The sequence below is a fragment of the Barbus barbus genome, assembly GCF_936440315.1.
Source record: "Barbus barbus genome assembly, chromosome: 50".
Classification (NCBI taxonomy): domain Eukaryota; kingdom Metazoa; phylum Chordata; class Actinopteri; order Cypriniformes; family Cyprinidae; genus Barbus; species Barbus barbus.
Genome location: NC_136728.1, coordinates 10,946,074 through 10,960,772, shown reverse-complemented (window position 1 = coordinate 10,960,772; position 14,699 = coordinate 10,946,074). Strand labels below are relative to the sequence as shown.

Here is a 14,699-nt window from a genome sequence, read left to right as displayed (position 1 = left end):
GTTGCTGGCCAATGACTGATGTTATAATGACGTGTCATTAATATTAATGAGATTGCGTAAATAGACGCTCCAGGAAGGTTACCAAGCAACCTAATTAATATTTATGAGCAGCCTTTTCCGTGGTAGGGTTCGTAATTTCGCATTTGGAGACAGGAGCGACAGCACGCGCTTTAAAAGGGAATTACAACGATATAAACACTCACACATTAAATTAAATACTTAATATGTTTGTACTGTATTTTTATGGAACTTTGTAAAGTGGAAAGAGATTCAATTGACTGCAAATAAACCAACAACAGTCATAAAGTTATATTTCCATTCTCTTTATTTATTCCGTCCTTACACTTCAAAGTGGACGATGTTAAGTATGTAAGGTTTCCAGTGATATCAGAACTATGCAGAACAAATGTCACTAATTCACAATTAATGATAACAATGTTGTTGTCTAAACCAGTATTGAATGGTGTTTTGCCTTAAACAACAGGTGCAGACATAACTGATAAAATGACGCAATGCTAACAACCTTTATCTCATCCTTTTGTGAAGAAAAAGGCGTAAGAATGGAAACCTGTGGAAAGAAAACAAAAAGTAGCTTTCAACTTTTGATACTGAACAAAACCCCCTCAAACCTTCATGTTTAATGACATCACTGTGGGGGAGCCACACAAATGAACCGCACCAGATAAAAAAAAATGTGAAAACGTTTTGTTTTTTAAGTTGCTCAAAAAGAGTTTGGTCAGATTTTAGAAGCAAACTCCTACAGAGGAATGATTTATATCAAACTGCATTTTCCCATACTTGTAAGCACATGTAGTGCTTAAGTATCAAACAATATTCAACTGAATATTACCACTGGGCTCTGTAGCTATTATCAATTAGAACCAATTTGTTTTGTTTTTTGCAAACCAAATAGAAAAAAAAAACAGCAGTTATATTTTTAATCTCAAGTAACAAGTTACAAAAACCAGCAAGTTATTTTGGAACCATTTTTAAGTTCTTTTAGTGCTGGATTTGACATGTTCTCCTATCTGTATTTATACAGTATAAGATGGACCTTTGCCATTCTGTGAAAGTGCAATCTCATTAGCATCAACTTATTAATGCTTTTAATAACTGCCTCTCATTCAATCTTTGTTTTAAAGCTCAAAAAGCTAATTTCAAGGAGCCAAATGGCTCTCCAGAGGCTTCACCAATGACCTTACAGACACAAACATTAACAGTATATAAAAAAAAAAAACAAACAAAAAAAAAAGAATTCACATTTTATAATTTCCCCACGACTGAGAAAAGGTGATGTGTAAAGTCTGTTGGTTTCTAGTTTATCTAAACACTTGTGACAAGAAAAATTTGACATCTGGGGTGGTGAACTTCAGTGAAACACCCCAGTAAACAGTAAACACTAGAAAAAAAATCTTCTAAATTAAATTTGAGAGAAAAAAAAGAACAAAATATTTGCTAGTTAAATTCAGAAGACATCACAATAAAGCTTAAATAATAAAAAAAAAACATTTAAACGTAAATTAGTCTGATGAAAGCAGTACATTATTTCCTGGTGTCAGTTTTGTAACAATTTTAAGTTCATTATTGTTGCATATGGATCTTTTATGGTCATAAGTGCCTCTCATTGTAACTGTGAAGGTATACAGTAATCTGCAGATTCAAACACATATTTCAACTATCCTCATCAGTGCTTTTGAAAAACTCATTCATTACCCAAAAGAACTGAGTGTGCAGCACTCACTGGCTTTTTGCTTTGTAATGGGTTTGTGCGCATAATAATACAACCTGTAATAAAATAATCGATTTCAGCAAGCAGGTTTATTGCAACACATGGAGCATCTTTCTTAATAAAAGATCCTTGTTTGATCTAACCAAACAAGCCCCATGCTGACTCAATATGAAACCCATTTAAAACAGGATATCATAAGCTGCTTATTTTTGAGCACTGAGAACTGAAACTAATGGAAATGAGGTAAAGCACAGCAATGAATTTTAGAGCAAGAAAACTGGTAGTATTGGCCAACGACTGCTTAAAATGGTCAGTATTGGTCCAATGGCAATGTGACAAACTAGTTTTTTTTTTTGTACACTTATCTTACCATTCAAGTGTGCAACAATTTATCACTGATAAGATCCCAGTCAATCTGTCATATTTACAGCACACTGGGCTTGGTCAACAAAGCTAATAACGCTTTGTAAGAAATTTAGCATGCAATAAACTGCCATAATCTCAGTGCCTTAACACTGACTTTGATCAATCTGGCACAAAAAAGCAAAAAAAAAAAAGGGGGGGGGGGGGGGGGGGGGTCGGGTCACCAACACCGCCATCTAATGATCTAATGCACATTTTCTATGGGAAGAATTAAAGTCAGCATATGCGATTATGAACGAAAATTTATTTGAGACAACAAAATAAGATTCAAAAATGCCATAAGACCAATTAAGTCGCATTAAGTGTAAGCCAGCTGCTGTTTTTGTAGCATATCTGCACATTTAATGGGTTATGAAAGTTGTCTCATTACAAAAAAAAAAATCTGCCTTGTGTATTAAAACAGCAGTTTGAAAGATTATTGTAAGACTGTTAGAATGCATTAGATGGCGAGTATACCGATGTTGGTTCTGCTTTTAACATATCAGGTTTGTCACAAGAGCTGGTATCATTTCAGTCACTTCCCTTTGATGAGAACTATCACAGAAGTATAGAAGAACTTGAGAAAAATACAGACTGAGAAGTTCCAGTTCTGTTGCAACATTCAAACCGAGGTCCATTCATTCTTAAAATCTTTAAGGCAGGTTCAGTGAGCCTTGACCGTGAAAGTCAACAGCTTATTCGGAGTGCAGCGGGATGACGAATTTACATCCGAAGGGGGAGTGGTATTTGATCCCCACTTCCTGGAACACTTGTCGAGGAATGCCAATGTCACACAGGTACACTCGGCCGGCGCCCTCAGATAGAGGCAGTGGGAGGCCCAGGGAAAGTGACCATTTTGCTTCCACGGCATGTGCCTGTCCACTTACTGGAGGGTCGATGCTCAGTACCGGAGCTCGGTTCTGATTGGCCCAGTCGGCGGCGGCCTTGTACCAGGGCTGCTCCCTCAAGAATCCGTTTTCATGCGAATCCAGGCAGTTTATGACCAGGTCGACTGGCGTCTCGGGCAAGTCTGAAGGTGAAATTACATTTTGTGGATGAGACTAATCCAGTTAAATTTTTAACACAGAAGCCATTAATGTATCATACACCTCCACTGGCTTTCAGAAGTGTTCTGTTATATTACATAAGAAGGGTGGGTGGGTGCAAAGTTAAACATGTTTTTGCAATTCAGAGTGGAAGTTTCCAAGACTTTCGAAGCCCATCTAAAGTAAGCATTCAGGTGGGTGTGTTAGGAAGATATGTGACATACAGAAACCATGCTAAAGGGTTTTCGTCATCAAAATGTGCATTGATGAAAACAGATCTTTGGGGGGTGGGGGGGGGGGGGGGGGGGTTATGGTCACCTGGTGATCCAATCACAAGTGGAAAGGTTGATTAGAGGTGTGCAATATTAAAATTATGTATAATAGGATAAGATGATTATTATTTTCATTTTATAGTTGATAACTTAAATAAACAATTAAAAAAAAAATTATACAATTTTGTCTAAATAAATTAAAAATAACACTAGCATTTAAAATCAATGTTATAGATAATTTGGGCATCGCAAGATTAAATTTTTTGTATTTTTAAAGATTACCTTTTGAATTAAATATTTTTATTCAGCTAAGATGCATTAAACTGATCAAAAGTGACAGTAAAAATTTTTTAACACTGTTACTAAAAATAACTGATTTTATATAAATTCTGTTTTGTTGAACTTTATATTCCAAGAATCTTAAAAAGTAAATAATTTCCAAAAAAATAATAATAATAATTTAATTATATATATGTATATGTGGTGGAACGGTTCGGGGAAGAAAAAAAACGTACGGTTCTCCACACTGTTCGGCACACGCTAGGACCGCGGTTCAATTTAAATCCGACAACGCATCTGTAATATGGTTTGTTATAAATAACACGTAAAACAAACAGGGTTTGACTAATGTATGTTTCTGTTGATGGATGCGCATTCTGGCTTCCCAATAGCCTACATTACAACAACAGCGATGAAAAAATACACGAACCATTCACTCTTGTTCAATGTGAAGGCCGTATGCTGGATTATGAGCAGTCATTTATTCCGTCATCGCTCAGGTGCTGATAGTGCACGCGCACAGGTGAGACCTGAACAGCACATGTTGATATCTGTGTTTATAATAAACTCATTTAAGCCTTGCCAGTTTAAACATTTGTGACCCTGGACCACAAAACCAGTCATAAGGGTACATTTTTTTAATTCATCATCTGAAAACTGAATAAATAAGCTTTCCATAGATTAATGGTTTGTTAGGATAGGACAATATTTGGCCGAGGTACAGCTATTTGAAAAAATGGAATCTGAGGGTGCAAAAAAAAAAATCGAAATATTGAGAAAATCGCCTTTAAATTTGTCCAAATGAAGTTCTTTGCAATGCATATTACTAATCAAAAATGAAGTTTTGATATATTTACAGCAGGAAATTTACAAAATATCTTCATGGAACGTGATCTTTACTTATTGTCCTAATGATTTTTGGCATAAAAGAAAAATCAATAATTTTGACCCATACAATGTATTTTTGGCTATTGCTACAAATATACCCCAGCGACTTAAGACTGGTTTTGTGGTCCAGGGTCACATTTAAGAGCTAGAGGATGCGCCCGTGAAAAGATTTCTCATCCAAACCCGCGCCTCAGAACGCGCACAAATATTAAGCTCTCTCTGAAGTATTGTGTTTAAATGGACAAATTAACACAAAAATTGTGTCAAAATGCCCGTCTTGGTAAGTATCCAATAGCAGACATAGCCGGCTGCACGTACTGTATCAGTGCATTCTCTTAAAGTGACAGCACTTTCTTAAAACAGCAACAACAAAGAAATCACTCACTGCTCTTGATTGAATAGCTTTTGTAACTTTAATAAAGATTAATATTTAATTTATACAGTCAAATATGCAATGCATACATTTCATTACTTTATTCAATTTCTCTACCTACAAACTAATGTTAGACCTACCTAAAAAAAACCCCTGAAAATCACTGTTTATTTTATTTGTATCTTTAGTCTATTGTATTTATTTGTGCTGTTGCTTGTAGTTAGATAGACAATTTTTATTTTATTTATTTTAATTTGACAGTAAAGTTTTTCCTTAAACACGGCACATACCGAACCGTACCGAAACCGTGACTCTAAAACCGTGATACAAACCGTTCCACCCCTAATACCTATCTATCTATCTATCTATCTATCTATCTATCTATCTATATATATTAGGGGTGTGCCAAAAAATCGATTCACAGAAAAATCTAGATTCTCATTTGCAACGATTCAGAATCAATCTGAAATGTCCAAGAATCGATTTAATAAATAAAATCAGCTGGCTGTTCGCCTCCATTTTTGTAACTATAGGCTATAGCCTACTGGTCTGTACTGATGCCACCACGCAGCCGGTTTTTGAACGTAAGCGTGCGCGGCAAATCACTAAAACAAAGAGGAAGCAAATATGGATGAGAGGGAGATCCAATCAGCCCTGTCTTCACTTAAAGCTAAAGTTTGGCGTCATTTCGGTTTTTACCGAATGCCTGGAAGCACTGCGCTGGACATGACACACACAGTGTGCAAGCTTTGCAAAACGAAGACCAAGTACTTCGGCAGCACAACAAATGCGCGTGCTCATATTACTAGGCATCACCCGGAGCTCAGCGACACGGAGCAGAGTCAGCCGCCAGCTGCAGACCAACGCACACACAGTGCTTCACGAAACTCCCTGCCAACGCCGAGAGAGCAAAAAAAAGAACAGCGCGCTGGACATGATAGAGCGATTCAGCCTGCAGAGCAGCAGCCTGCTATTTGTGCCGCGCTGCTCTCCCCCCAGGTGAGAAAATCTGGAAGTGACATCTGCACACTCAGCGACACCGACATCTCCGCTTCTGAGGAAATAGCATCGGCGCTGAAACCAACAGTAACCTTGTACACAGTTCATGTCCAGTTTTTTTCATGATTTGTTGAAAATCATATAATCAGTTGCACAGTTTACAGTTCTGTTGTTGCAAGAGACACTGTCATGAACATTTCAGAGACAGGTAGCTTAGGGGTACTATTTTTCATTTTGAAAGAAGCACTTTATTTTCATAACTTGTTATTCTTTAAGTTACTGAATCTGACTGAGAAATATAGATTTTTTTTGTCTTTTCCGGTTGTGTTCTACATTATATTTGTGGTAAACTGCAACTTTCCTGGGAAATGCATCTATTTTCAACCATTTTGTATTATGAAGAAGCACTTTATTTTTGTTCCAACTTATTTTATAGCTAGCTACTAATGACTAGCAATTGAGAACCAGACAATGTTTTTGATAAAAGGCACTTCCCTGAGAATTTAACTTAATAAATGTGAAAAAGACACTTTAATGTCTCCGTTTGTCATTCTGTATAGCAAAGCAGATGAGAGTAGATCATGATCAGAAACCCGATTAGAAATCATTATGAATAAAATCGAATCATTTTGAATCGAAAATCTTTTTGAATCGAATCGTGGCCTCAAGAATCGGAATCGAATTGAATCGTGAGATGGTAAAAGATTCCCACCCCTAATAAATATATATATATATATATATATATATATATATATATACACACACATAAACATTGATAATAATAATAAATGTTTCTTCAACATCGAATTTCTGTAGGTTCATGTGACACTGAAGACTGGAGTAATGAAGCAGAAAATTCAGCTGTACCATCACAGAAGAAAAAAAATAATAATAATATAGATTAGAAAAATCTTTAGATGAGGACAGCCCTAATTTCTTAGAAAGTTACAAAAGCGATTTAGCCCAGATTCAATATACTGTTTCACATGTGTTTTCTTTCTAAGCTGTTTGTTTTCACTTAAGACGGGCATTTTGACACATACAAGTGTACGTGTTTAACCATTCGAGGCCTATAAAATGGCAAAAATTACTCAGTTCAATACTCCCGTGCTTTATGAGAATCGTCTTCACGTGCCTCTTTGACAGCACTCAGAGACAGTCCCTCAGACAGCACGCATATAGTGAAATGAGTTCTCTTTCACTGCTGATTGCTTTTGATGGCTTAAAATCACTGGTTTTTAAACTGTAATGCATGCAAACGATAAGTTTTCATAACCACATATCACAGCAACGTCACGTGAGTGTGTAACCGCGATAGAGACGATAGTCCAAAATCACTACTGGCTAATTGTGTCTACAGGTACATCACTCACCCCTAATTGTTATAATTGTAAATAAATGTAAAAATGTATACCGTTGTATCATGAATGATTATTAAATGTAGATGCAATAGTGTCACACCTTTCACATTAGAAACCAGTTTGCCTCCCGTCTTCCCAAAAAGTGCAAGTTCGCTGGTGATGGCCTCCAACATCTTGACGAAGTTTGGCAGGAAAAGGATGACCTCCACTTCATGGTTGGCCAAGTGACGGCCACAGCTGATGCCCTGAGCACCTTGGACATGTGGTCCACACAGCAGGGCCACCGTGGGCCGCTGATGTACATTTTTTGGGGTAAGTCTACGAGAAGAACCAGACCAATGGCAACCAGACGTAATATTGAAGATATTTTTGATTACGCAATTTCTGTTAAAGCCCCACAAACCTGTTCGGGCCTCCAAGTAGAGTGAGGGCCATCTGACTTGCACATACACCCGTCATCTCAAGCCTGCGCTCCAGAGAGAGACCATGACTTTCTGCCGCAGCTAATAAACGCTTGTGCAACTCGAAAGAGATGCTGGGTACCACCAGCCCTGAGTCTGGGAGAAATGGCATAAATTAAGGCAAAATAAGATAAATTATTTCAAAGATCATGAGGTCAGATCTTTACCAGTGCTATATTCTTTTGTTCCATTCTGTGGAACCATGATCTGTCTGTAGATGACGGGTTTGGCCTCTAGGATGTTCTCGTCATGCCGGTATCTTGATGGCGTTTGCTCTCCAGGCGTTCCTCGAGATCTCGCACCATTGCCTCGGCGTTCTGACGAATCGATCTGCGAGAACACTGCAGCCTTGTCGAACAGCGCCAGGTTCCCTTCAAAATCAAAGTCTTCATTGGGAACATCGTCCATACCATCTCCAAAACATTCATCGTCTTTGTTCTTCATATGACCTCCGTTCTTCAACCCATTCTTTTTGGGTGTGGCCTGATTTGGCCCTCTGCAACTAGACGACCCTACAAACAGTAAATAAGGGTATTAGTTAATAAAATCTCTTTTCACTTTTAAAATTTTCCACAGTGGATTATTTTAAGAGTAACGTTTATTTTATTTTTTTAATATTTTTATTAAGTAATAATAAATAAGCATTATTATTTTTTTATTAATTAATTAGTAATCAAATTGATATAATAGCCACACTTGAGCCCAATTGCACAACACTACAAACCTTTTACATTTTTTTTAAATTGTATTTTAAACGGCAATTTCCAAAATTGTGCAGCCCTAATACACCTAAATAAAAAATATATATATATATATAAAGTTAAAATCTGAAAGATTAGGTTCAATATCCAATGACACAGAAGACTCACAGGAGTTGTGTCTTCGTCTAAAGCCTTTACTTTGGACAGCCATGTCCATATGACATTCACCGTAACTTTTTGAGTAGTGTGGCACCGGAGACACCCCTCCTTCCTGCGTTTTGGGTTCAGCTTTATTAGGTACCATCACAGGAGTGCTATTGACCAGGGCGCCACCACCCTTATCCTTGCGTCCACCATGCAGAGTCAATGTGGAGTTGATGTCTGGACCATTCTGCTTTGGGACTTCAGTGGAGCTCTTACGGATCTCCAGGATTTTGAGATCTTTAATGTCCATAGCACTGTGTATTAGAAAAGAAGATTGTTATAATATATTAAACAATAGTATTTGGTATCCAAATTCTGAGTATGCAGTAATATATTGTTCTATCAGGACTGTTAACAACATAATATTTTGATTTTAGAATAAATAAGTGGACTTTATACAACAGCAATGTAGAATATGACCAATGAGACGAGATGGTCTAAGATAAAGGATCAAAAACAGACACTACAATGATAAACAGTGACCCTTTTAGGATCTTCATTTCACCTGAAGGTAACCTCAGGCACAGTGCACTTGACTCCATTGTGGAAGGGATGTCTGAGAGAGATGGTCTGGGTGGTCTGATCTACTGAAGATACTTCTCCTTGATACACTCCTAAAGTTGGTCCACAGTGGATTGAAACAAGACAGCCAATCCAGTCTGCTGCCATTCTGACCAGCTGAAATGAGATTAAAAAGACGTTTTGTATTCTTTAAGACACTTTTATATTGAAAGATAACTTTAAAAAGTTATTTGTGAGGGAAAACATTAATATGTGGAAAATTATGGCGGGATAAATCGGATATTGGACGTTAGATAGGAAGATGCTAATGTTAGCCAGCTTGATGTAACGTTACAGGACGCAACGGCTTTTTAACCTACTTTTTTCGTCGTCGGTCAAACAAAACTTGTAAAATGAGTTCCTCACCTGTTGTCAAAAGTAAATCCGTTAAATAATACAAGTAACTAGAATACTGAGATATATTTTTGATGAACTCTTCTGAAAAGCTCGAATGCGTGAAAGGCTTCTTCTGTTGTGATTCGCTGAGCGAGTATCAGTTTTGAATCGGTTTACTGCCACTTACTGGATTACCGCGGAAGTAGTGGTGTAAACTTAATCTTAAATTAAGCAATTATTAATATTAATTCATATTTTTATATTTTCATTAATATTTTTATAATGTATAATAATTAAAAGTTTATTTTTTTATAATTTTATATAATTACAATATTTTTAATTGCAATCAATATATAACTGCAATATTTTATCGATTTAATGTTAATTTATTATTAAATAATATTTATTATAATATTGTCTTAAATAATAACATTTATAATGTACAAGTAAATAATAGTATTATTAAATTATGAATATTATCCAATATTCACTACCAGGAGCTTTTGTTTACATTTTTAATGGAAATGCACTTTTAATCTGCATAAATATGTGACCCTGGACCACAAAACCAGTCACAAGTAGCACGGGTATATTTGTAGCAATAGCCAACAATACATTGTTTGGCATTGTTTATTTGTTATAAATTATGACTGGTTTTGTGGTCCATGGTCACATATGAGTGTTAATTATAACATAAAGCCAACATCAAATACTAAAATAGCATTGTAACACAATAAACACACTGGGGGTGGGGATTGCAGGGGCGTTCTCATATTCTCAGATAGGCCTTTGAATCAGAAACCAACCATCTTTTCGTCAGTTATGCGTGACATTATGAGAAGTTAGTGTTATCTGGTCAAAGGCAGAAGAGGAACCTGCACATGTCTGGTAGAAACAAATCATGCAAAGCCCATTCACCGTGACATTTCCCACAAGCTCCAGCAGAACCCGAGATGCCTTCAGGGCTGTCTGACACAGTGTTTGGTTGAACATTGTGAAGCAGGAGTCGACACAACCGGCCCCTCGAGCCAGAGACTCTTATACAAGATTTGATTTGAAGTGATATTGCAGTGTGCTTTATTGTGGTGCCAGATAAAAGATTTTTTTTATATTACATTTCAAAACTATTTTAACCTCTTCATGTGACACATTATTTTACATGAAATGGTCATTATCAATAATTATTCATATTTTTTAATTATAATTCGAATATTAAATATATAAAAATACATAATATTTGCATCAAATATACAGTACAGAACTATTTATCCTCATGTGACACATATCTAATATATTTGCATTTTATAGAACGATTATTTTACGTAACAAAAAAAGTTACAAAATAGATTAAAAAAATAATTTATTTAATTTAATTTAATTTAATTTAATTTATAAAATGTCATTATTATTTATTCTTTAATATTAAATATAAAATAAAATTAATCACACCACTTTTTCTGGAGAGCCAATCAACGCTTACAAAATCTCCGTGATCCCGCCTCCCGCGTTACGCCACTTTCATGTGATCATATGACAACATCACAACAAAAATGTCTGTCTGCTTCACAGTGCGCTAAATATTTTATCGTTTCACAAATATAGCATTTGCGTCTGAGCTTCTGCATCTGATGAAGACGTTCGAGAAATAAAACCAAGCCAGACGCAAACTAGTCGGTGAATATTTGACCGCGTAAGCGACTATACTTGCATCTAACACTAGTTCGTTGTTGATTTGAATTATTATTAACGCTAATATCTTGTGTTTTATAAAAAGCGTAATCATGGAGCCCACAGCATCGGGAATATTCTGTAATAGGATGCTCAGTATGGTGAACTCTGAAGACGTGAACGCCATCATTCAAGCACAGAGACACATGTGAGTTTCTCTGTTTAGTAACCCGCTTATAGCGTTATGTATCATGCTTTCGAGCTGATATTGCTGCATGTATTCATGTATTCCAGGCTGGACCGGTTTGAGAAGACCAATGAGATGCTGATCAACTTCAACGGGCTGTCCAATGTGCGCTTACAACAGATGAATGAACACTTTCTAATGCACACCCGGACTTTAATAGAGATGAAGAAAGACTTGGACAGCATTTTCAGACGAATAAGGTATTGTAGTTACATCTTAAGACATTATGATGAAGTGGGAGACCTAAGATCTGACATGAACATTTCGCCCTCCATTACAAGCATGTGTATGATCAAATTAACACATTCGAGCTGGTTTTTAATGCAAGATTTAAAATGCAAACACTGTTACAAAATAATATTCTTATATTTTTCATATTAAAGTAATTATTATATATATATATATATATATTAAGCCCAATATTACAATATATTGTGTAATATTAGTTATTTCCTATGAATAATGTAATTTGTGTTTCCACAGGACTTTAAAAGGCAAGGTTGCGAAACAATATCCAGAGGCCTTCTGCAGTAAGTTATAATGCAGTATTTTGTATTGGGATGCACTACAATTAAACTAATGTTTTGGCAAAATAAATAAGTAAAACACAAAAATAAAAATCTGTAGTTGTTGTACATGTTAAAGCAATGTAGTGACGTTAAGGAAAGACTAATCACAAAATTATTAAATCTTAAGTTAAAAAAAAAATCTAGCATTATCTTTTGTAGTTTTTGCTAAATGATGATACAAATCATTTAAAAACAAAAAATGAGCATCCTCAATTTAATATTCAATATTTACCAATATAAAAAAACACTATATATGCTACAGTTTGGGGGTCAGTGAGATTTTTTTTTTATAAATTAAAACTTCATTAATACTTATTCAGCAAGTGACAATAAGGACTTTAATAATGTCACAAATAAATGCTGTTTTTTTTTACTTTCTATTCATCAAAGACTCCTGGAAAAATGTATCAGAGTTTCCACAAAAATATTAAGCAGCACAACTGATTTCAACTTTGATATCAATAAGAAATATTTGTTAAGCAGCCAATCAGCATACTAGAATGATCATGTGACACTTTTGAATGGTCGGTATAATATAAATTATTGTGTATCCCTTTGTAACAGACATCAATGAATGTTCCAACCTGGAGGATGACGATGATGACTTTGACCCCATTCCTCCCAGTGTGGCCACCACCATCACTACCACTGCAACGTCCGAACAGAGCACGGAGTCATGTGACACAAGCCCTGATGTGATATCGCCCACCATTAGCTGCTGCTCTGAAGACCCCTCTCAAGAAAACACCGGCACACCAACCTCTGACAGCCACGAACAGCCAGTGTTACGGCACGAGGGGCCGGACTCAGCTGATATTTAGATTCATGCATATAATACTGTATTTACTGCATACAGATGCCACTTAAAATTGGGGCGATGCAAGCTTACAGCTTAAGGTTTACTATGCGAAAATGGTTTTAATGCTACTGTTGTTAAATGTTATTTTAATTTTGAAAAATAATGCAAACCAGTTTACTTTTTGCAGATTAAACAAAACAAGTTTTAAAGATACATTTACAAGCAGACATGTTTACCTTGTGTTCTGACATTTTCATGTTCAAAATTTAGTATTATTTCTAGATTCAGAAAAGTATGTCATTAAATAAGAGCTTTCTCACAGTGCACAATGTGAGTGTTTTAATTAAACTCTGCTTGGATTATTTTGTGCTGTACACTTTTACTACTTCTAAAACGTATGGCTGAAATACTATGAGTAGTAGTAAACTAGTATCAGTGGTGGAAAGAGTACTGAAAATTTGTACTTCAGTACAAGTACTGTTCAATTGCTGAAATAATACTCAGTTACAAGTAAAAGTACTGGTGTCAAAACGGTACTTAAGTAAAAGTACAAATTACTCGTCTCAAAAACTACGCGGAGTACTAGTTACTTTTTAGCAGCAATATTTAATGAATTACCAAAAATATTAATTAATATCTTCGCTTCTGGTCCTAACGCTCTGCCAGATGCCCCAAGAAAACAACAAACTGTGCTAATATACACCCACGATGTCATGTAATACTGAAAAATTATAACCCTAACCTTTATCTCCATACTGAAATCCCAGATGGCCAGACAGTGATTCAGCTAAAATATTAGTGTCTGAGACACTGTGAGCACGGAGACTGTAGTGTGTACAGCAAATTTTGAAATGCTTAGCTTAAATATGTAATATTAATTAAATAGTGCTCATAAATGGCTGTTGAGCTAGTATTCTCAAGTGAAATGAGTAGAGACATGGGCCCGGAAACTGCAGTCCTTACGTCAGACTTAACAAGAGGATTCTCCCCAAGCCTTCAAACTGACGTCATCAGAGCGAGAACGCCAGTCCAGAGCAGAAGCTAATTTTCAGTTTTTTTTATTAAATATTACGACGGAAGACTATTTTTTCAAGGTGTATTGACTTGCACGGTTTAATTATTCACCACAAGACTAGTCATGTGCACTAAAAAAGTAAGTAGGGATCATTTTTTGATTTCATGAGGACTTCAATCATTTTCAATACCATTGGCAAAACTAAAAAAAAGCTTACAGCAAAGAAGCTTGATTTCAAATTTGAACTGAATTTACAAAAAAAAGATAATTACACAGTCAGTAATAAAATTCTGAAACAAATGACCTCAATTCAGTCGAGGTATTCGAAATAGGCTATAACTAATCACTGCTTATAAAAATTCAGTGTTAAGAGCAATATGTTATTTATTGAGATAAATGTAACATCAGATGACCTGTAATGTCTGTACAATGTATTGATGCAGTTAGGCAGACTATTATATTTATATGTACAAATCATACAAATATCCCATTCCGAAACATTTCTAGCATAAACTTACACTGTAAAGAAATCAAAGTTCCATCTTTCATATCGAAAGACTTTCTGGTGCATTTCACTTACAGTCAATAAAATTTCCAGTAGCATATCTTTATTGGCTACTGAAATGCCGTCAAATTTATGAATATTAATTAAAATTGGGCGTACTCAGTAACGAACTATGATTTAAATGTAACAAAGTAGATTATTTTGCTTAATTTGTATTTAAGTACAAGTAAAAGTACAGCTTTAAAAATATACTCAAAGTACAAGTACCCGACACAACTACTTAA

General features: G+C 35.6%; 2 protein-coding genes across 7 annotated transcripts; one reads left to right on the top strand and one right to left on the bottom strand.

The window, feature by feature from the left end:
- Positions 1 to 309: 309 nt before the first annotated feature.
- Positions 310 to 9,771, bottom strand: edc3 (enhancer of mRNA decapping 3 homolog). 5 transcript variants are annotated; one of them, XM_079414074.1, is made up of 7 exons: positions 9,643 to 9,771; positions 9,221 to 9,393; positions 8,740 to 8,969; positions 7,978 to 8,322; positions 7,753 to 7,906; positions 7,450 to 7,667; positions 310 to 3,161 (listed from the first exon to the last, which is right to left on the bottom strand). In XM_079414074.1, exons 2-7 carry the CDS (start codon positions 9,382 to 9,384, stop codon positions 2,827 to 2,829), a joined length of 1,446 nt encoding a protein of 481 aa, XP_079270200.1. In that variant the 5' UTR covers positions 9,385 to 9,393; positions 9,643 to 9,771; the 3' UTR covers positions 310 to 2,826. The 5 variants fall into 5 exon arrangements, with proteins under 5 accessions (XP_079270200.1, XP_079270199.1, XP_079270201.1 ...); XM_079414073.1 differs by having other exon boundaries at positions 316 to 3,161; positions 8,680 to 8,969; positions 9,643 to 9,768; XM_079414075.1 differs by having other exon boundaries at positions 316 to 3,161; positions 8,746 to 8,969; positions 9,643 to 9,764.
- A 1,350-nt stretch (positions 9,772 to 11,121) lies between these two features.
- kxd1 (KxDL motif containing 1) lies at positions 11,122 to 14,165 on the top strand. Of its 2 annotated transcripts, none has more exons than XM_079414038.1 (5): positions 11,122 to 11,302; positions 11,387 to 11,488; positions 11,575 to 11,727; positions 12,011 to 12,057; positions 12,661 to 14,165. In XM_079414038.1, exons 2-5 carry the CDS (start codon positions 11,394 to 11,396, stop codon positions 12,915 to 12,917), a joined length of 552 nt encoding a protein of 183 aa, XP_079270164.1. In that variant the 5' UTR covers positions 11,122 to 11,302; positions 11,387 to 11,393; the 3' UTR covers positions 12,918 to 14,165. The 2 variants fall into 2 exon arrangements, with proteins under 2 accessions (XP_079270164.1, XP_079270165.1); XM_079414039.1 differs by having other exon boundaries at positions 11,128 to 11,286; positions 12,661 to 13,256.
- Positions 14,166 to 14,699: the final 534 nt, after the last annotated feature.

What these genes read in the sequence shown, in the direction of transcription:
- kxd1 (XM_079414038.1), top strand. Translation starts at nt 11,394, where the DNA reads ATGGAGCCCACAGCATCGGGAATATTCTGTAATAGGATGCTCAGTATG. An exon ending in ATTCAAGCACAGAGACACAT is followed by an intron (nt 11,489 to 11,574) that starts GTGAGTTTCTCT and finishes CATGTATTCCAG; the next exon opens with GCTGGACCGGTTTGAGAAGA. An exon ending in AGCATTTTCAGACGAATAAG is followed by an intron (nt 11,728 to 12,010) that starts GTATTGTAGTTA and finishes GTGTTTCCACAG; the next exon opens with GACTTTAAAAGGCAAGGTTG.
- edc3 (XM_079414073.1), bottom strand. Translation starts at nt 9,384, where the DNA reads ATGGCAGCAGACTGGATTGGCTGTCTTGTTTCAATCCACTGTGGACCA. An exon ending in AACAAAAGAATATAGCACTG is followed by an intron (nt 7,907 to 7,977) that starts GTAAAGATCTGA and finishes CATTTCTCCCAG; the next exon opens with ACTCAGGGCTGGTGGTACCC. An exon ending in ACTGGTTTCTAATGTGAAAG is followed by an intron (nt 3,162 to 7,449) that starts GTGTGACACTAT and finishes TTTCACCTTCAG; the next exon opens with ACTTGCCCGAGACGCCAGTC.